Source organism: Haliotis rubra, unplaced genomic scaffold (genome assembly GCF_003918875.1).
Source record: "Haliotis rubra isolate DU_JTF1 unplaced genomic scaffold, ASM391887v1 Scf178, whole genome shotgun sequence".
Classification (NCBI taxonomy): domain Eukaryota; kingdom Metazoa; phylum Mollusca; class Gastropoda; order Lepetellida; family Haliotidae; genus Haliotis; species Haliotis rubra.
This window is the reverse complement of record NW_025765758.1, coordinates 737,136-760,527: the sequence shown is the minus strand read 5'-3', so window position 1 is coordinate 760,527 and position 23,392 is coordinate 737,136. Positions and strand designations below refer to the sequence as shown.

Genomic DNA, 23,392 nt, shown 5'->3' with positions numbered 1-23,392 from the left:
GCCTAGTGGTTAAAGCGTTCACTCGTCACTCCGACCCGGGTTCGATTCCCCACATGGGTACAAGGTGTGAAGCCCATTTCTGGTGTCCCCCGCCGTGATATTGCTGGAATATTGCTAAACACGGTGTAAAAGTAAACTCACTCACCCACTCATTCAATGTTTAAATCCTGGCATAAACCAACCAGGTCCAGCTATCGCGTTAACAAAGTCAAATAATAATCATTTTACCAACGCTTCAATCAATTACCAATACCTTAGGTCAAGACCAAACCGTCCAGTTTTGTATAACTTTGCGGTGAACCTGTCAAACGTTAAAATGATAGGATAGTTAGCTTAATACTTATTAATAATTAGTTAAATACTTATACGTGCAATCATACGACGTTGTAAGCTATTTCAGTACATACATGTAGTTTTCTAAACTATTATCGCAAACAATATTGAAGAAGACAGGTCTATTTTTCCATTACATGAGCCACGAATGTGAGACAGCTTTTTGTTGTTGAACGTTATTACCTTTGCACCCTATATAGGCTTCTCTACCACACAATCCAGTGATCGATGGTGTGAGCAGCAATCCACAACTTCAAGGTACGATGACACGCTATCGACCAAGTCAGCGAGCCAGACCACCCAATCCATTTAACGAGTGAGTGAGTGTAGTTTATGCCGCACTCAGCAATATTCCAGCTATATGGCGGCGGTCTGTAAATCAACGTTTTTGGATTAGACCATCCAAAGATCAACAGCATGAGCATCGATTTATGCAACTGGGATACGATGACATGTTTCAACCAAGTCAGAGAGACTGACCACCCGATCATGGCCCGTTAGTCGCCTCGGGACAAGCATGGTGTACTGAAGACCAATTCTACCCCGTATCTTCACGGGTCCATTTAACGAAGTGAATGAGGAAATACATGTATACAAATTTATTGATAAATACTTCTTGTTTATTGCATAGAGCGACGTTTCGAGAAAGAGTATTGTTTGCTGCATAAATCGACAGTCGATGTAGTTTCTGGTCCACTGTGTAGAGTGACCTTCGATGTGGAGTCTAACATCGAAAAGTCGCTGTGTAGAGTGACCTTCGCTCTGTTATCCCTAAAGTGTTATATTTCGTTTGTTATCCCTACAGTTTTATACTTCGTTTGTTATCCCTGAAGTTTTATACTTCGTTTGTTATCCCTAAAGTTTTATACTTCTTCGTTATCCCTGTTATCCCTATCCCTAAAGTTTTATACTTCGTTTGTTATCCTAAAGTTTTATACTTCGTTTGTTATCCCTGAAGTTTTTATACCGTTTGTATCCCTAAAGTTTTATACCCTCGTTTGTTATCCCTAAAGTTTTATACTTCGTTTGTTATCCCTAAAGTTTTATACTTCGTTTGTTATCCCTGAAGTTTTATACTTCGTTTGTTATCCCTGAAGTTTATATACTTCGTTTGTTATCCCTAAAGTTTTATACTTCGTTTGTTATTATCCCTGAAGTTTTATATACTTCGTTTGTTATCCCTAAAGTTTTATACTTCGTTTTTTGTTATCCCTGAAGTTTTATACTATCTGAAGTTTTATACTTCGTTTGTTATCCCTGAAGTTTTATACTTCGTTTTTTATATACTTCGTGTTACCTAAAGTTTTATACTTCGTTTGTTATCCCTGAAGTTTTATACTTCGTTTGTTATCCCTGAAGTTTTTACTTCGTTTGTTATCCCTAAAGTTTTATACTTCGTTTGTTATCCCTGAAGTTTTATACTTCGTTTGTTATCCCTGAAACTTCGTTTGTTATCCCTGAAGTTTTATACTTCGTTCGTTATCCCTGAAGTTTTATATCCCTGAAGTTTTATACTTCGTTTGTTATCCCTGAAGTTTTATACTTCGTTTGTTATCCCTAAAGTTTTATACTTCGTTTGTTATCCCTAAAGTTTTATACTTCGTTTGTTATCCCTGAAGTTTTATACTTCGTTTGTTATCCCTGAAGTTTTATACTTCGTTTGTTATCCCTAAAGTTTTATACTTCGTTTGTTATCCCTGAAGTTTTATACTTCGTTTGTTATCCCTAAAGTTTTATACTTCACGTTTGTTAGCCTATTTCGTACCTAAAGTTTTATTCGTTACCTAAAAGTTTTATACTTCGTTTGTTATCCCTGAAGTTTTATACTTCGTATCCCTAAAGTTTTATACCGTTTGTTATCCCTGAAGTTAAAGTTTTATACTTCGTTTGTTATCCCTAAAGTTTTATACTTCGTTTGTTATCCCTAAAGTTTTATACTTCGTTTGTTATTAAAGTTATCCCTAAAGTTTTATACTTCGTTTGTTATCCCTAAAGTTTTATACTTCGTTTGTTATCCCTGAAGTTTTATACTTCGTTTGTTATCCCTAAAGTTTTATACTTCGTTTGTTATCCCTGAAGTTTTATACTTCGTTTGTTATCCCTAAAGTTTTATACTTCGTTTGTTATCCTGAAGTTTTACACTTCGTTTGTTATCCCTGAAGTTTTATACTTCGTTTGTTATCCCTGAAGTTTTATACTTCGTATACCTAAAGTTGTATACTTCGTTTGTTATCCCTAACTTTTTATACTTCGTTTGTTATCCCTAAAGTTTTATATTTCGTTTGTTATCCCTAAAGTTTTATATTTCGTTTGTTATCCCTAAAGTTTTATGCTGCTTTGGAAATCCCTCAAGTTTTGTTATCCCTAAAGTTTAATACTTGGTTATCTGCTCTGCAAGTTCTAGAATGCGGATCAAATGATTACCGACCCATCTAATCGCATCTTACGACCACAGAGATTTTCCGGAGACCAGTTCTAACACGAACTCCACGCATCTGCATTACAATGGTTCACATACAAGGCCAAGAGACTGATGCCTTCTGGTGACTTTATTCAGACAGACAAGACGTTATTGGATGTTAATTACAATAGTTGTTGTTCAGATAATCAGCGAAATTTTCAACGCGTGTCATGGAAACGGTCATCGCGAGGGGACCCTCGTTGAACGGCCAGAGCAGCGACTCGGCAACTTTCGGGTCAGCTACGTCAAAGAACAGCATCTGCAACAAGAATAGCCAGTCCTCAATTACTCAAAAAAGGTTCAGATAGCACCTTCAAGCAATGCTTCAGAGAAATATGTCATAACTTTTTCAAATTGCCTTTTGGCCTCACCATTAGTTTTGTGAAATATTAGCAATGGTGATTTGGAAGCTATATTCGTTTTGACTATTCTGTAGAAACATGCCAGAGATTATCACATAATGTAACTAGAAAATATTTCCCTTTGACTGAGTGAATTTAGTTTGGGGCAGCTGTTAACAATATTTCCGCAATATCACCACAAATGGACAGCAGAAATGGGCTTCACATATTATACCCATGTGGGGAATCGAACCAGGGTCTTCGGCCTGACGAGCGAACGCATACTTCTCTTATACAGTCTTAACTGTCCCATTCATAGCGTTTCTATCAAAGTAATAAATGACAAATGGTAATATAACGATACATTAGATGCAGATATTTTCTACAAAACCTAAGAGTGTTTGCATTTAACATTCTCTAATTAAATTCAAAAATAAATGGACCTGTCATTTGAATTAATTTAATCAATCCAATAAGGAAAAAAATAAACAGATAATGCATGGGGTCAGTTCATCGCCAGATAATATATGCATAGAGAAAAAAGTTAAGCACCCCCACATTAAAATGCCCCCAAGACACTGGGGTGCTTAACCTTTTTCTCTATGTATATCTTCTGGATGCAGTTCTAAAGTCCGCCCAATGCAGCGATGGTGAATACCCGTAAAAGAGGATTTGAATTATATTATCCATACCTGGATTGGGAATTCTCCGAGAACGTTGTAATTTAGAAACTTTTTGTGAGCATTAGCACGATATTTTAAACTGAGCTCCAAGCAGCTACGAAGTTCCTCTTTGTAGGAAGCACCGGTCTGTCCTGAAGCAAAGCGTCAAGTCAAAATCTAACACACTTGAAGTCTTGTATTGCAATTCTTGTAAATTATCAAGCAAGTCATCATTATACATAAATTTACATACTTTGTACAATATTAACATAGCAGAGGGTTGACTACGATGTAGGTTTACATGTGAACTAACACAAACAATGTTCAGTTGGTAAACTGCAACTTTTCTCACAAGCTTGGGAAAACAAAGACTCGGCATTTTCAAACTATGTGTACTATTTGTTAAAATAGGTTTCTTAAACATAAACATATTTGCAGTTAAGTTTTCAGGTATATATTACCTTCTAATTTCATCATAAAATGGACAATTAATGTGAATGATACTCGTCCTCAGGAGGATATTTACACGTTGGACAAATTCTAATAATATGACCAATCTTATCTCCCTTCATTGTTTTTCAAACCTTAATTTAACGAGGCACTTGCGCTATTTAAAATCAACTATTTCAAAGATATATTTTTTCAGGTGTAAGAAGACTTTTGAACTCTCTATATAAGCCATAACGTGAACTAAAGTACTTTACTTTCAAGAGTTGATCTCGATCCATTCCTATATAAAATATCGACTAAGCGGCTTCTAAAAGTATTTATAAAACATACACGGTTTCCAACAGTTTCTGAGGTCTGGCAAAACCGAATCTATGAGAAAAACGTAATTATCTGATTTTCGAAGTCCATGTTACATATCCAATATCACTCTTACATAACAAGATACCATAAGCGTCTCTGGATAAGCGATCTTAATGCATTGGCACGCTTTTATCCAATAATGTAAACAACGAACAGCTGGACTGGTGGAAATCTGGAAACGACCACAATCATCACACGCTATTGTATTGAACGTCTGGGGCCGACGTTTATAAATAATATAAAAGGTAAGAAAACTATTTTATCGACATTGTCATATTTTTAATTCATCATACTTCCGAAGCAAAGAAAGAGATATTTGCTGTCAAATATTTGAAAGCTTTTTTTCCACGCAAAGAGTGATTGAAAAGTGCCTTTCCCATACTGAAATTGCATGTGAATAAAAATCCTAAATACATGTACTTGTAATTCAACTTCTTTGAAATAATCACCTTAAAAACGCTTCTATCCTTTTTTGCAAATTACTTCCCTTTCATATACAACTACAGAGGCTTGTACTACTGTTGCTTGCTACTGTTAAACCTTCTTTTCTAAATAGGAGACTAAATGTCTAGCTGATTTTGGGAGACTACTTTGAGAATCTGAAACTAATATTACATAAGACTTTCTATTATGTCTGTGAACAATTGGATTCCATTTTCTGTGATTTCTTTAGAAAGATCGTTTCATGAACAGTGCTGAATACAATGTTGTACCTAACATAACCCTGGCATTAAACCAATATTGTCTGTTAAATATGAATCACACCGGACGCACAATTTGACTGAAGAATCAATGCCTCTTAATGTCTGTTTAATTTTCCCACTGATGACATAACGTGATAATCGATGCCACAATATTATTTTGCAAGCAAAATCAAAGGCTTTTCTAAGTCAAAAGAAAAGCTTTCTCGTGTTAAATATACATTTTTCAATTACAGCATATAACTTCAAAATCTGATCAAAACAGGAATATCCCTTCCTAAAGACTGCTCGATTTGATCTGATATTGTATTCATTCAATGTGTTTATCTTTCATTCAATGTACTGACATAAAATTTACTTAAGTTACTTATTAATGAAATACCGCTCTAATTGACTGCATGTTGTACGTTCCTCTTTGTATGTAAAGGAATAATAATCGCTTTTCTCGATGATTTTGGTAAGTTGCCGCTATTGAAGAGTATGTTGAACAGAAAAAGAAGAAATGCCACAATGGCATTCTCTAATGTATGTTTTTTATGATTTCTGTTAAAATATTGACAGCATCTGGGGATATATATTTTACAGCATTCCGATGTTTTCTGCCTTAACAACAGATTCTGGCATTTGTTTCGCTGTAGGTAACTTCAATTTGTTTTTCTTATTTCTGTGTTGACAATATCTGTTTCTGCTTATCAAACATGCAACTCAAACATCAAACATGCAAAAACATTTTGAATAAAATTAAAACAGAATATTCAGTCAACAAATTATGCAAAACATTTGTGTATCATCAGTAACCTAACACAGACTACAACTTACCACTCATTAAGAGGGTGACGTCCAAGAGGTAGATGAATTCCCCACTTATGTTGGATGGTGGCTGAGCATTTGCAAGGAGTTCCTTGTCTACTTTCAAATCATTTTCGAGATCCAGTTCTCCGTACAGCGATTTCACATCGATGCTGAGTCCTGCAGCAGCCAGGGCCTCTTCTAAAGGACGCCAGTCGCACAGGGCTCGAAACTTGAGAACTAATGAAAATAACATTAGAAGCTGACACATCTGTCAACGAACCAGTTCCGCATGTGAACCAATTTTCATACGGAATAGGATCAGGATATGACTTTATACTATTTTCCATAAATCTACTTGTCAGTTTGTTGAAAACAACCTATGACAAGAACTACAAACATATACAGTGATTATGTTCACCAAGAAAGACCAAATCAGACAACGTGTTTAAATTATCAAAACATACGAACCTGAGTCATAACAAATAAAGAATTATAATACATACTTACCATGTATACTCTTAAAAAAAAGTAGGTGAAATTCATTTTTGACTTTCGATTGAAACAGTTGGGATATATATCGGAGTCAATCAATATTGATATGATAATAATGAATGTTTTGAGAGTGCATCACCACTTGAACTTCCTTATGACCATAGTTGTTTGTATGACGTGAAATTTGCATGTGTACGATTTTCATTTTCAAAGCAAAAGACAAACCCACAAGAAACAAACACTAACAACTGTGTGGTGCAAGATGATTTTCAAAATTACAGTGATTCTTGAAAACCGTCAAAATCAAGAATTATTATTATTATTATTATGTTTTACAGATTAAAGATAGTATGCAGCAGAGAGGGTTCGGGTGATCCTGGCACAGTCAGGCTGGTAAGGCTCATCATCAGCTCAGGGCCCTTGCCCCCTCTACACGCAGCCCAGACAGCGAATGGGACTTCTCCCAGGAAATGCTGCCTAGTCGAACCCACCAAGAACTTTCCGGAGAATATGAAGGCTCCCCAACACTGCAGCCTTCTGCATTACCCAGAGTGTCAGAAGGGCTGTACTCCCGGTGGAGAACCCGGGCACTCTCCTGATCTGCGCCAAGAGATTAGGAGGTACCAAACCAAGGGCACCGAGAACAATGGGGAGCCTGGCGACAGTGTACTTGGGATGCAAGCGAGACATTTCAAAGGCGAGGTCCGCATACTTAGTATGCTTTTCCTGAATCTTGCCAATCACATTGGTGTCAAAAGGGACAGAAAACTCAATGATATATATAAATTCATTGGCTTTGTCAAAAAGGACAAGATCAGGTTTGTTGGCTGGAATTCTCCTCAGGCTGTATATGGGCCTATTCCACAGAAGTTTGAAAGCATTATTTTCCATGACGCCCTGGACATGTTCAGGGTCGTACCATGGATGGACCTTGGAGTCAAAGCCACAGGCATGTCGGAGACAGTAGTAAAAGCAACGAGCCATGCCATCATGTCGTTTAAGATACGCTGTTTGTGCCAAGGAAGGGCATCCACTGACAAGGTGTTGAACAGTCTCTGTGAATTCATTGCAAAGTCGACATTTCATGTTAATATTCTCTTTAAGAATCACATTTAGGCGATTACGAATGGGAAGTGACTGGTCCTGAGCAGCAAAAAGGAAGCCCTCAGTTTCACATTTAAGACCAGCCGACTTCATCAAGGCGAAGGAGTCGGTGGGATTGCTATTTTGTTCCATACACTGCATGTACACACGAAGCAATGGTTTCTCAGAAAGCTTCTCCACAAAAGACCGACTCTGGGCAGACTTGGTGAAGGACTTCACCTGGTTTACTCCCATCGCTGTACCGTCCAGCAGTACATCGCCATCAACAAAATCAACCTCAAATCTCAGATTCTGTCCAACAACCAAGGCACGCTTAAAATAGCTGTGGAATTCCTTGCTTTCATCATGAGTCTTCACATGCATCACCAGAGGATCATCCGATAAATAAATATGTGCAAAAGTACACAATAAAATTCTATCATGAAGAGCCTCCACATTAATCAAACCCCGACCACCAGAATTGATTGGCATGTATGAACGGTTAAGAGAGGAACGAGGGTGGTGGGCTCTGTTATCAGACATGATCCTTCTGGTCAGTCGGTCAAGACTCTGGATGACTTGTTTTGTCCAATCAACTACTCCAAAGGAATAGGAAAGGACTGGCACAGCAAAAATATTATTATTATTATTATTATAGGATATTTATATAGCGCACATATCCAGGCAACTAGTGCTTGCTCAAGGCGCTGATATATTTTCCCTAGATCATTGGATGTCAATCTCAATGGCACATCGTATTATCAATCTCAACTCCCTGGGGAGTATACAACTCTGGCAGCCACTAGGCGCACCGAGTTATTGTGGCTTTCTCATCCTAACGAATGACACCCCATGCACGGGTATGGGGCTACTGAGCTGTACACGTGCATCCCATGCGTTTGTGGTTAGGGGTGGCGATAAAGAGAAATGGTGGTGCGTCTTTCTTTTGAAAAGTTTGTTAACGCTTAGACTTCCAAATTAAAAGTTTAGGTTCCCCTACTTTTTTGACAAGTATAGATGGTAGTGGGTTAAGTCATGGTTGGTCTTCTGATTTTAGGATGAAAATTAATTAGGTTATTTACCTGCATGTACAATCACCACGCATGTCCACACTTTTCAAGTATTTTTGAAACACCAAGACCATTGCTCCTGAGGGGGTCTTAGCGAGTTAAGATTTTACGCCGCATCTAGCACTATCCGTGCAATATAACGGCGGGGAATCCAATTCCAATAATGGGCTTCTCACATGGTACCCACGTGAGGAATCAAACTCGGGTCTTCAGTGTGATGAACGAACGCTTTAACCACAAGGCTATCCCACAGCCCCGGCTACTAAAGGGGGACAACTCTATATTGAGTTGCGATGTCTAATTGATCAATGATGATGTATCACACAGATAATAGATCAAACTGCAATAATCTATTGTGTTGTTTCAGTGCGTAATGAAATCCGGAAACTTTGTTACTTACTAGCGACGACTCTTGGCTTGCCAACGATCTGAAAATGATTGAGTGATGCTTTGAGATGTGTTTTATAATGTTGAACATATATTCATTCCTACACAATATAACTGACTGACTGACTGAGTTTGGTTTTACGCCGCTTTTAGCAATATTCCAGCAACATCACGGCGGGGGACACCAGAAATGGGCTTCACACATTGTACCCATGTGGGGATTCGAACCCGGTCTTTGGCGTGACGAGCCAACGCTTTAACCACTAGGCTACCCCACCGCCCCACAATATAACTAATACTGTTAACCAGCATGGATAATGAGACCAGAACGTAAACATTTTGCATAATTTGAAACAACCAAGACACCGTTGTGTCCATGAAGAAGGGACCTGTACGTCATGTACAAAATCAACAAGAAATACGCTGGGACCAGCTTTCTGTTCGGGACAACCGGACGTTCGACACATCAATGTTCGACACAACGGTGTTTGTAAAATTAACACAAGCTGGGGTGGAAATATATTTGAATAATATTACACTCACATAGTCAAACAAACCGGAATTGGTATCGCACTGACATAATCAGAACTAATATAGGATTCGAATCTACGATCACCAAATCCTGACACGCCTAAGGGACCGTTCATAATTTATGGCTAGGGAGGTGATGATGATTTTTATGGAGAAGCATGTACAATATGAATGACCTCCCCTAAAATTTATGTACAAAATAAGTGCCCCCCCCCTGCATGACTTGTACAAAATCAATGACCCTCCCCTACCCATAATTTCTAAGCATAAGTTTAAACATATTTTTATGTAGAAAATTGATACCCCCACCCCAGCTCGCCAGAACAAAAGGACCATCATCATCCCCCTAGCCATAAATTATGAATCCCTAAGGACCACAACCATGCATAAATGAATTGAGATGCTTTAGACAACATGACCTCCCATGTTCAGGAACGTACTTATAAAGTACATGTATATATGGGATATACATGTACACCTCATATGATGGATTTTGCAGATGATGATATATTTGAGGTTAGTCAGAGCAGAGGGGTCGATGGTGCGTTCTTCTCCACATGGGCATAGGTAGAGAGTTGTGTTTTACGCCGCTTTTAGCAATATTCGAGTACAATCACGGCAGTGGTCACAAGAAATGGGTTTGACACATTGTACCCATGTCTGGAATGGCGTGACGAGCGAACGCTTTAACCATTGGACTACCCCACCTCGCCGGTAATGTGAATTAGTGGATAAACCAGGGCCAAAGGGAACGTCATAGGAAATATGTCTACTTGATATAAATGTTTATCTGGTTGAAACACAATGAGGAGTGCACCAAAAACCGTTGACACACCATGTATTTATACGCGACAAAAACTTGGCAAGTTTTTACAAAAGTGAACGTTAAATCATACTTACCTTGAAAGCTTGTTTTACTGTGATGTCCTTCACACTATACAGCACATCGTTTACTGCCGTCATCACGGCCCTCTGGTTCTGGACAAATGATGATGGCACGATGGTCACAAAGAAGAGTTGCTCTTCATTTTCTGTGTTTTCACACCGAGCACCGAGACACAGAGCCGCACCAAACAGAAGACACTTCCAGTAACGCCATGTGTCAGCCTCGGATGTCTGTAACGATACGTGTCTTGTAGAGGTTGAATGCTGTTTGATGGAAATACTCCCCACTTTTATACACGTCAAGACGCGGATCCGATGTCCATTTGTGTATGGTTTGTTAATTTTCATTCTTCTGGAAATAAGACATCGTAACCTATTCCCCTATATCACTCTTGCTATATTAAGCATTGTTCCATTGTGTGTGTTTTGGTTACAAGGTGGAATTAAATGTCTGATGAATTAAGTGATGTTACTAATTGTTCATGGTGTGGAAGCGGAAAACGGCTGGAAAACATCGTGGGAGCCTTATCCATCACTTTAACTTACTTGAGTATGTTTGAATAAGAGCAATTTTTTAGTCAAATTACAGATGGTAGAAAACTGTACACCCATGTCTTCTGGTACAGAGTATGTTTACAGCACATCGGTTTGAAAACAACAACCCAACAGTATTCCCTGGTTATAATGTCACCGTTTGTCCAGGAGAAAATATGGCATTATATCCAGGGTGGCATTATTACCAGGTAGGACAGTTAGCGGCTCTATGCAATCAACAAGGTGATTGAGGTGATGCTTCCTGTAATGAGCCTTAAAAGACTGGATAATCCCAACGTCTAGGGGCTGCAGGTGACTTGTTGTAGGTAGCAGGAAGTGTATTGTCACATGTGTTATCCCTTCTGGGATTACAAGACTACTTAAAGCATAAATGAGTTTGGTTAATTAATTTGAGTTTTGTCAATCAACTAGTTAAGGTATGTATACTACATGCAGCCATGTAATTGGCATTATTACCAGGGGAAAATGACGTTTGTTCCAAAAACCATTGGCATATGGCATTATATCCAGTTTGGAATTATAACCAAGGTATTATATAGGCCTGAAATCCGTTTTGGCAAAAACATGGCATTATATCCAGGATGGCATTATAACTAGGGTACACCGTAAATAAAAGCAACAATAAAACATTATTAATAAACCTACACCATATGCACGTGGTCACAATCATATGGTGCTGATATCAGGTATCAGCCTAAAAGGGGACGGTACAATACTCCACTGATGGTACTCGTCACAAACACCTGCAACGGCAAATCAATATTGTTAACCCACCAAACAATATTCAGACCCTGATAAAACGTTTTTAGTGACGGTCACGTGAGAGAAACGAAATTCACAGATTGGACTTTCTAGGTAAACTTCAAAAATATGAAATGTAGACAAGAAGATCTGACGTTACAGGAATATTGCTCGACGTTGGGGAAAGTTGACTTTCACAACGCTGAAGTGAGTGAGTGAGTTTAGTTTTACGCCGCACTCAGCAATATTCCAGCTAGATGGCGGCAGTCTGTAAATAATCGAGTCTGGACCAGACAGTCTAGTGATCAACTGCATGAAGATGCTGAAGACATCACTCTAGGCATATATAGGCTTGTGGAGAGTTTGTCTTCACTCGGAATCTTTATACATGGAGCTACATCAGATGAGGCGATGACACTTTTCTTTGATATCTTTTTCCAGATTTCAGTTAAAATTGCTGCAACATTTGCTTGAACCCCTGTTTTTAAAGCATTGATGAACACAGATTTTATTTAGTTGAGCGGCGAAAAGATAAAAGCATAAAGATTGCACAATTTCTGGTATAGGGCATGGTACCGCTTTGAAAAATCAATCATTCAATCAACCAACCAACGAACCACTCAACCAACCAATCAGTCAATCAATCAAACCAGGATTCACTGTAAATAAAAGCAACAATAAAACATTATTAATCAAACTACATCGTAAGCATGTGGTCACAATCATATGGTGCTGATATCAGGCATCAGCAAAAAGGGATAGTACAATACTGATTATAAAGGCATTGCATATTTATTGACTGAAGCATAGTGAACATTTTCTGAAATGGAGGCACTCAATATAATTTCATTTTACACATACGCAGATGGTTTTGTTTGTTTGTTGTAAACGGAGCAATATCCTCGCTTCCCACTGCTATTTGGAAGCCCTTCTGTAAATAATCATCCATGGACAAGACAGCCAAGTGATCTACAGCATGAGCATCGATCTACGCAGTTGGCATACGATGACATATGTCAACCAAGTCAGCGAGCCTGGCCACCCGATTCTGTTTAACCAGATCTTCATGGGTCTACAATTTGACATCAGCCTCCCACACACCCTCGAGTTACACAAACAAGCTTTCACATATATACCATGACAAGCCTGAAGTAGAATGTTACACTCAACATAGGGAAACGTGCTGTATTCGCTGTAAGAGGGTATGTCTTGCCGTGTTGATGACCACCCGATCCAATTAGTCGCCTCTTACGACAAGCATGGATTCCATATGGCCAGAGGGTAGATGCTATTTTGCCTTTTCTCGCTGTTAACTGTTAACTTTGTAATGGCCATCAATGCATTACAGGGAAATTTTAACCAAAATAACAGTTACTGACATATTCAGGTTAAATGTCTTGAAAAAGGCGAGTCAGTTTCATGAACATTGGAGATCAATTCCTGACAAGACGTTGATGCGTGATGAAGTGTCATCCTCTAGGGAACATATGTACCACTTTCCTGCTGTATAAAGGATATTTCTGTTCAAAATGAAGAATTGAGGCATACACTGTATCGGGAATGGCAGAGGAATCAGATCCTAATAATACGATGCTTGATTGGCAGTATGGGGAGGAGACTGGCAGATGTTTTAAGTCCTAGGGATGGCTATACATGATACTGGGGTGGTCGCCTATGGTGGTTCATACAATCAGAACAACCATTGTTTAAAAACTGTGCGACAATCAGACTTGTGGGGTAGTGATGGTGACCATACTTTCCAGCATTGTTGATGTTCACGTCCACGTTCACGCCTTTGTGTATTCTAACTGCCACTGGGCCTGTGAGCGAAGACGATTAATGTGTCACCATAAGTTTTCAGTTTCTGATAAAATATTTTATGTACATAAACTTAGTGTTTTATCACCACCCATCCTGGAAGCAAAAAACCTCACAATTTAATCATGCTGAAATGTTGTTTTTTTCTAAAGGAAACGTTTAGAATCATCATATCTGACATTTGTAAAATCGAATTAGGCAATATCGTCACTGAATTGCAATAATTTAATTGTTTTTTAATAACTATTAAACAATAAAAGTCCGGTTTAGTGATGTTTACTGGAATAAAATAATAATATAGACAAATCTGGAATTTTGTTGTTAAAAATATCCAAATTTTAACTTATGCACTATTGTCCTGGAGTTCTTTTGCCAAATAGTACGTGCATTTTCAGTCAGTATTGATCAGATGAAACCATAACATACTCATCATTTGACCTGGAGCTCCATATTCGAAAAGCTGCCTGCTACCTGCCATTTTGGATGGAGGTAGCATTATATTTGGATGATGTATTAAATTAATGTTAATTAACTATTTCTTCTCTTTTCCTGTATCTGTAAATCAGTTATTGTAAAATTATTGGTTTGTAATGAATCGCTATGCTGACAGTGTAAGAGGAAACATTGAAAACAGTACGGCATTTATTGTCTACTGCAGATGCGCACACGGACAAAAATATTATTATGTGTCTCCATATCTGAAATTATTTCAGAAATGTACTTGAAAACGCTGACCAGCTTTTGTGCTTTTATCATGAAATGCACAATTTTAATGGAAACCTGATTTATTTTCTCTATTTCATACACGCATGTCGTTCAGGTATGAGGCAGTATTTTGTTCCATACACTTTCCGTAAATATGAGAAAATAAACAACCGTCGCAGAGTGCATTTTTCGGTGTATGATAAAAAAGGTGAACTGAACTATGTTCTAAGTCTCAACAGCCTTAGCAGTGTTTGTTCGAGAAACTGCCATAATACTGGCTCTTGAGTTGAAACCATCTGTTAGAAATTATAATATTCATGTGTAACCTGAAAGCCGTCCTGTGCTGGACGAAGCAATTTCTCGCGCAGCATTCACTTTTTAGATCTGATCAAAATGTGCGTGAGAAAATAAACACGGCTTCCAGGGGGTTTATAGATCTATGACAGATTAATTTTGAAATGTAGTTCTTCAGACAAATGTTATATACTGTTTTTGCGTAGGTTATATACTGAGGGAAACAAATAAGGGAACACCACTTCATGGCAGTGTTCCTTTATATATTCTCAGGTTTCCTCCCACAGGGCTATTCAGAGCTGGCGATGAAAACTGGAAAATATTAAAGGAACGCTTGAATTTTCCTGTGTTCCTTTATTTGTTTCTCTCAGTATATTTCGAAGCAGCTGATCGATTCACTGGTAACAAATCAAAATGTTTTCATGAGGGACATTCGTTCTTTATAACTTTTTATCACTTTGGCGCTATATAAGTGGACACATTATTATTATTAAGACCAAACTCCACACCAGGTATGCTCATAGCGCTAACAATCAATAAGGCATTATTGAAGTCCATAGAACTTTTTGTAGAGAAAGGCTTTGAGATGACGTTAAAGTTTTCAAGTGTTGGAGACAGCTTAAGTTCATCAGGGAGGGAATTCTAATTGACCGATGCCATGTTCTGGTAAGACTTGTAGCCAAATGATTTGAGGTTCCACTTTGGTACGCAGAGCAGATTAGACAAGGATGAACGCAGAGTTTTTGTTGGCATGTAAGGAGAGAGGAGTTCTTGAAGGCACACAGGTGCAATACCATGAATGGACTGATAAGCAAGTGTAAGGATCTTATAGTCAATGCGAGCTTCAGTAGGCAACCAGTGAAGAGACATTAGGATGGGATCACGGAGTGATGTGGCAGTGTTTTGGTTGGAGAGTAACTATGCGGGCAGCTGTGTTCTGGATTCGTTTGTGAACTCTTGTGAAGCTGCAACCAACATGCTTTTGCAATAGTCAAGTCGTGAGAGAATCAATGTTCTCACCAGTGCAGCCGCAGCATCCTGTGTCAGGAGATGTCTGATCTGTCCAATGTTACGGAGATGGAAGTAACATTTTCTGCATACACCCGAAATCTGTTTCTACATGGAGAGGTCAGATTGGAGTAGGACGCCAAGATTTCTGACATATGGAGAAGGCTGAATGACCATATTTCCAACTTTCAACTGATCATGTTGTGATCTTACTAACATGTATCTTGTGCCAACAATCATAACCTCTGTCTTGTGTTCATTTAGTTTTAGTTTGTTATCGAACATCCACGTACCAATATAGTCGATGGCTTCTTCAATTCTGGTTAAGTCAGGACTGTTGTCACAGCCCCTGGTAATACCATAAAACAAGTGAGTATCGTCAGCATAAAGATGATGATTAGTAGCTTTCTCACAAAGCAGATCACCAAGTTCTTTGGTATACAAAGAGAACAATGCAGGACCGAGAACCGATCCCTGTGGTACACCACAAAGAAGTATGGCTTCGTCAGACTGAGCATTATGAACAGGCTTAATATTAGTGGTAGCCAACATAGAAATATAATCTTTCTCGCGAAGCTAATTTGGTCAAACCTGTGACAATTCTTGTATTAATTAATGTTTATTTTCATAATACACAGAGCAGTTGTGCTACGTAACCACTGTGTATTTATGGTTAAGTTTGTCTTCATCCACAGTAGTTGTTGATCTTGCACGAAGTACATGACCCGTTTATCCGCACACATGACTTTACATTATGGTAAAGCGATACGATGGCATTGAAAATTGCCTCTGTTCACCCAGCAGAAAATGGATACCCGGTGGGATTAGCCATATGACTATATAAACTTCTAGCGCCTAACAGGCAGCTTGGGTATTCCGGGGTAATAATGTTGTGCTGTTTGTTCACGCTTTGAACATGCCCCATTGTGGTGTGGAGTACTGTGCGGTATAAATATCCTAATTATTATTACAAACCTTTCAACAGGTTCATATAAAAATCGGGTATAGTTCTGTCATATCCTTCGATAGTATCCATATTGACGTTGCTATCACTGCGAAATACTCCTCGCTATGTTTTGGGTAATATTTAAAAAAATACTGACTGAGTTTGGTTTTACGCCGCTTTTAGCAATATTCCAGCAATATTACGGCGGGGGACACCAGAGATGGGCTTCACACATTGTACCCATGTGGGGATTCGAACCCGTGTCTTCGGCGTGACGAGCCAACGTTTTAACCACTAGGCTACCCCACCACCCCTTTAAAGAAAAAAAAAGAACATAAAAAAGCTTTTACAGTCAACAAAAGAGAATGCACGTACATATAACTGGAAAATGTGTTTTTGTTATTCGCCATCTCACATTACCCCCGCACATGCATCACTGGGTTCTGCTATCATATATCCCCATATACCACTCATGCTAGAGTCCACATTGTTGAATATTTACATGACTTGCTCGCCGCATCTGTTATGATGAATTAATAACAGCTTGAAGAATCGTATTGTGTTGTGTTGAAAATATCCTCTTTCAAATGCACGAAGTTATTTGAGAACAAAATAATGTTTTTGTAGAACCCTTTTATCTCTTTTTCTGCATTGCTAGTTCTAATTCATTCTGAAACAGGTCAGTAACTATATCCCCACGAAAAACATCAACATGGATTTATTGGGATATAATTTCACCAGCGCTGTCACTGGTATGACTTTATCTTACGATGGTGCAGTACTTGAATTTCATCGTGATTGCACGATGTTGCACTTAGTCTACTCTTCCCAGCACATACTATAACTGAATATGTAAGTGTACCTTTCTATGTATGATGGCTCTCACTTAAAGTCTCGGAAAATTGATGTTTGTATCCAACTGAAGTGAATAAAATAATATATATAAGCAAAATAAAAAATACTTTGTCTTACTTCACACATAAATGCTTTTTCTGATTGGATGAACCAACGAATGTACCCCGCTTACAACTGAGTAACATTTTCTATGTTACCCGCTGGAAATGCCGAACTGTGGGAATTCGTATGGAAGTTCGTGTTAGTGGTGTTTGGACTGTTGCCTAACTTCGGTACTCCTTATTATGATCCAGTACCCCTACTTCAAACAGTACAAAATTAACACTGAGATGTTCGGTAAGATGAATACGTTGTTCACTGGTCACTCGGGGCCCATGGGTTGATGTACCCTCTATGTATGTTTATGTTCCCTGAGCCCGATCCCCACGATGTTCTGTTTGTATTTGTTTATCTTTTCTCATCTCCACTTATTGTCCATCTCATTAAATTTGGACGTTTTAATTTAGATCACTTGGTAATAGTCCTTGAATTAATTTTAAAGGTGGATCGAGTCGCTTTTTGGAAAGAACTTTTAAATAAAAGAGTGTGTAAAGATAAAAATGTGTTTTGTGTGAAAGGTTTACTGAAGCCTTGTATGTTGCCCTGATCAAACACCCTCTGAACCAATCAATGGATAAACGTTATGTTGTGTGAGGCTAACCGTATTTTGTTTATCTGTTTCTCATAATCCTCAGTTAACAAGGGAGCACACGAGCGAAAAAATAGTAAATAAAAATTAATAATATTAAAACCTTATTACCTTATTTCATGAAATTTAAAACTGTGTTCACTTGGAATAAGTATTTAAATTTATTTATTACTTAGGTCGAGTCCCTTTGTTCATGAGGAAAGATGAAGAGGACCTGTTTTTATAAAAGTGGAAAATAAAAGTATTTAAAAGTATTATATAAAAGTATCCCATCTGGACATACATGTTCACAACATCAGAGAAAATTATGATAAAAGGACTTTCTATTTGTCAAGGTGGGCCCTGAGGTTATATGGACGACCTGATGGTAATCTAAATAGTTGTTGCACCACTTCAGTGGTGAAAGGCTGTTATACTTACCAACTAGATAGAGGTTTTCGACTGCACGAGCACCTGGACACAAGGAGAAGGTTTTATTAAGGAACACTCGTAGACAGAGCTTGTTTATGTCATTCGACTGAATACAAAAGTGGTGATAACCGGTTGCAGGAACATCGATTCATATTTATTTCAAACCACAAATTAAGTAAATATCCCAGATTTTCTACATCTGTGTGTGATATCTTCAGATGTTATACATCTCAATAAAATCCAAATGGATTTCAAGCAAAATACATCATTAGCATTGTCAAAGCAGCCTGTGACTGACGCTGAGATCAGATAGAAAGAGTTTGATGACGAAATATAATTTCACGAAATTTGTTAAAAGTGATGAATATTTCAGGAGATATGGATAATATATCCTCATCATTAAGTGCTTTGAAACAGGCATTATACACAATCTGTAAGCCTTCAAGAGTTACTTCCCTTGAACCAGCAAGCCCTAAGTGAATGCATTCCGAAATGCTAGTGCTTGCTGATGCTTGCTGATGCTTGCTGATGCTTGCTGATGCTATATTGCTGGATAACACATGATAGGAACACACTATTCATTGTGACCACCTTCAGTAATTCGTAGTTCTGTTTGTGCTTATGGAACACACTCAGGTGAAATAGAGAGTGAAACGGAACGATTTCCCCAGACGAATGAAGAGCAGTAAAATATGCCCACACAGACTTGTACAAGAATGCTCCAAGTGAACTTGATCTGATTCAATTATACATTTTTTTTTAATATTTCAAGTCTATTAGACCATTTGAAAGATTTAATTTCAAACCTTTTTGGTTTTACCTGTAACTGTCTGTATTGTTAGAAATTTCGACCTTGCGTTTATCCTTGGATGTTGCACAGAAAAGAATAATGAGGGGGCCGATGCGATGATGCACAGGGACGAGTTACTGACTGAGTGAGTTATTTTTTACGCCGCTTTTAGCAATGTTCCAGCAGTATCACGGCGGGGGACTCCATAAATGGGCTTTATACAATGTACCCATGTGGGAATCGAACCCGGGTCTTCGACAAGACGAACGAATGATGAACCACAAGGCTATCCCATCGCCCCGAGTTACTGATGTTGGATAGATGAAGGTAATAGATGTTGCACAATGATTGGCGTTGAGGGTTAGAAACGCTGCGCAGAGTGAAAACTGTGGTTTTGGTAATCGAATCTGTCAACCTAATTAAGATCGAAAGAATCAGAAATGAAATTTAACTGAGCAAAACATATTTTTCCTAGTGACTTTAGTAGTAGTAGTGGTGGTGGTAGTAGAAGTGGTAGTGGTAGTAGTAGTAGTAGTAGTGAGGTGAGGTGAGGTGAGGTGAAATTGGGATTTACGTCGTGCTTGAGAATATTTCGCTCATATGACGACTTGCATGCGTGTGTATGTGTATGTGCGGCTGCTTGTACTAGCCCAGACTAAAGCTGGTTTTATAGTGCTAGCCCACTGAGATACCATGCCGCAGTGAAGCATGAATAACCCACTCAGACACATTATACTGACTCCGAGCCGACCAGTCCTTGTTGTACCCATTAATGCCGAGCGCCAGGCAGGGACCAACAAGTACCATATTTTAACGTCTTTTGGTATGACGCGGTCGGGGATCGAACCCGCGACCTTCCGCTCGGACGCTCTAACCACTACACCACGGAGGCGGTCCGGTAGTAGTAGTAGTAGTAGTAGTAGTAGTAGTAGCAGTAGTAGTAGTAGTAGTAGTAGCAGTAGTAGTAGCAGTAGTAGTAGTAGTAGTAGTAGCAGCAGTAGTAGTAGTAGCTGTAATAGTAGTAGCTTAGTAGCAAGTAGTAGTTAGTAGTTAGTAGTAGTAGCAGCAGTAGCAGTAGTAGTAAGTAGTAGTAGTACGGCAGTAGTAGTAGTAGCAGTAGTAGTAGTCAGTATTTCAAATCATTGTTGCTTTAAAAGTTTTTAATTCCAAGGAAATGAATACGGCAAACTACGGACTTCTTCGCGGCACTTCGCGAGACTTTAGTAGTTCCGGTGACAAACAACGTAGTTCCGGTGACAGTAAGGAAACGTTTGCAGGAATAACAAATTTCCGATCTAACCATCCCCAAATTAGTCAGCTATTACGACTGTCAACAGCGGTGACAGCCAAGCATGGTTGTACACTTGTTCCGGTCTAGTAAAGGCAATTTGGAACCAGAACTGGTTCTTGAATTTACGCTTGTCACCGGAACTCTGGTACCGGAAGTAGGCTGGGCCCCGTCTCGAATATCGCCAGGTGGTGCGCGCAAAGGGAGCCGGGAATCAGCTTAGTACCAGGAGTAGCGAGAAGAGGCGAGAGTTACAGGCCCTTGTTTGTAACTGTAGTTCGTTATAGGCATTTGGACTAAAACAAACACCATGTTGCAGGGAAACAGCCCAGTTTGTTGTATGCGTTAGTTCGTTGTAACCGTGTTCGTAATAAACGCAGTTTGTTGTATTCAATGATTTAGTAACTGATTGTGGATTTCGGCTCAGATTGGTAGAACCCTGAACTGAAAATTGACAAAAAGTATCATTATAAAAGCTCATTCATTGGATAGTTGTCCCCAGGCTTGATGTGACAGAACTTCAATGGACAATCGTCCATTCGTGGATGCGTCTTGGTGCAGTATTATGTGAACAAGGCACATGGCAGGGCGCCGTTCCTCAAAGCGAACGTAGCGCTACGACAGTCGTAAGTCTATGTTAAAATATGGGAGTTACGATTAGCGCTACGAATGCTTTATGGAACGGCGCCCTGAACAAATCATTTTTATCATTATTGACTAAAATCATATTACACAAGCGTAACCTTCGGTCTGAACACGATTTTGCGTCTTAATGTGCATTTTTTCCTAAGAATTGTAGGAATATTAACGGATATGAATATTTTACAGTAGATTTCAATAAGAGGCTCATAACGTGTGTAGTTATATGTGTGCGATTGAATGTGATTTAGAACCGATGGTGGCAATTGCATAAAGACTGCAGTTATGTGATGAAGCGACTATCAGCTTTTGAAACTACGATATGTGGGTTATTCATCATGCCGTTCAGAAAACTGAATTTTGAATGTCAGTGAGAGGTTTCAAATGACAATAACATGCCACTTATTAATTTCATTGTTTTGATGGATCATTCATAGCGGAATGTGAAAGTTACAGAAGAGTTCTTTCTGATCAGTCTGTCATATTTCTCAGGCTGCTCCACAAATTAGCGATTTTTACAACATGATGAGTTGTAATTCTTGGATATATAATTCATATAACTTGATTGTTGATGCCCGTGAAGATCCGGGTTAGAATTGATCTTCAGCGACCCATGCTTGCCGTAAGAGGCGACTAACGGGGATCGGGTGGTCAGGCTCGCTGACTTGGTAGACACATGTCATCGTATGCCAGGTGCGTAGATCGATGCTTATGATGTTGATCACTGGATTGTCTGGTCCAGACTCGATTATCTACAGATCGCCGCCATATAGCTGGAATATTGCTGAGTGCGGCGTTAAACAACCAACCAACCAAGTACGTGAATGAAGATGAAGCTAGCTGCAATGTAAGCACTGTCAAAGAAAAGATCCATAAATATCCAGTAAGTATCCATACCAAACTGGGTCTTCGTCTATGCATCTCATGAAGATTTTTTTTTGGCTGGAAATGAAAATCTTTTTTGATAAAAAAACCCTAAATATTCTCCGAATACAAAAGCCGACAAATGTCACTTCTCTCAGCATATTCGCTTAACGAGCTCGCAGTATCAGATGATATTAAACGGTTTCTAAAGTAACTGAGCAATATGTGATGGTTTATGACTTTCATAGTCTCAGTTACCTGTGATCTGTGTTAATGAGATGTTAACTCGAGCTTATGAAGACGGAACGCGATCACGCCTAACTTTCTAGCACGAGGCTAAGCAAATCATAAATAGATCTCTGGGATAGAGCGAAATCTGATTTGCATAATTTTACTTACTGCCATCCCTCAAGTTATCCCAAGAGGGATTGTCGTTAGTGGTAGTTATCCCAGAATAAATGTCACAGATCTCTTTCTATATTCACAACATATCTCTGCCAAGAGCAGAATCGATTTACGATTCTGACTATCTTGGCCATGTGTTTATGAACCGCACTCAGAAAGCGGTTCAAAAAGGTGAGCGTATGCTGTCCAACCGGTGGCTCCAGGCACAAACACATGCAAAGACAAGTCAATTGTTCACCTGAACAGTTGATCAGTGAATGGTCCAGTTCACATGGACCATGGTCCAGTTTCATGGCAAGGAAAAATGCCTGTGCTTCTGTCTGCATTATCTCTCATTGACTGTTCTATACATCTGACTCTCTCTTTGACTGTTCTGTACATATGACTCTCTCATTGACTGTTCTGTACATGTGACTCTCTCATTGACTGTTCTGTACATGTGACTCTCTCATTAACTGTTCTGTACATGTGACTCTCTCATTGACTGTTCTGTACATGTGACTCTCTCATTGACTGTTCTGTACATATGACTCTCATTGACTGTTCTGTACATGTGACTCTCTCATTGACTGTTCTGTACATCTGACTCTCTCATTGACTGTTCTGTACATCTGACTCTCTCATTGACAGTTCTGTACATGTGACTCTCTCATTGACTGTTCTGTACATGTGACTCTCTGATTGACAGTTCTGTACATGTGACTCTCTCATTGACTGTTCTGTACATCTGACTCTCTCATTGACTGTTCTGTACATGTGACTCTCTCATTGACAGTTCTGTACATATGACTCTCTCTTTGACTGTTCTGTCCATCTGACTCTCATTGACTGTTCTGT

At 38.8% G+C, this 23,392-nt stretch overlaps 1 protein-coding gene across 1 annotated transcript; it reads right to left on the bottom strand.

The window, feature by feature from the left end:
* Nucleotides 1-2,873: 2,873 nt before the first annotated feature.
* Nucleotides 2,874-17,674, bottom strand: LOC124273208. Its single transcript, XM_046708425.1, has 6 exons — nt 17,588-17,674; nt 10,564-10,779; nt 9,146-9,173; nt 6,128-6,337; nt 3,828-3,949; nt 2,874-3,053 (listed from the first exon to the last, which is right to left on the bottom strand). The coding sequence occupies exons 1-6, from the start codon at nt 17,594-17,596 to the stop codon at nt 2,913-2,915; spliced, it is 726 nt and encodes a 241-aa protein (XP_046564381.1). The 5' UTR covers nt 17,597-17,674; the 3' UTR covers nt 2,874-2,912.
* Between the last annotated feature and the right edge of the window lie 5,718 nt (nt 17,675-23,392).

Coding starts and splice junctions, on each gene's coding strand:
- LOC124273208 (XM_046708425.1), bottom strand. Junction 6,338..9,145: donor CAAGCCAAGAGTCGTCGCTA/GTAAGTAACAAA, acceptor TATTTTCATTAG/TTCTCAAGTTTCGAGCCCTG. Junction 3,950..6,127: donor CGTCACCCTCTTAATGAGTG/GTAAGTTGTAGT, acceptor GCTTTGCTTCAG/GACAGACCGGTGCTTCCTAC.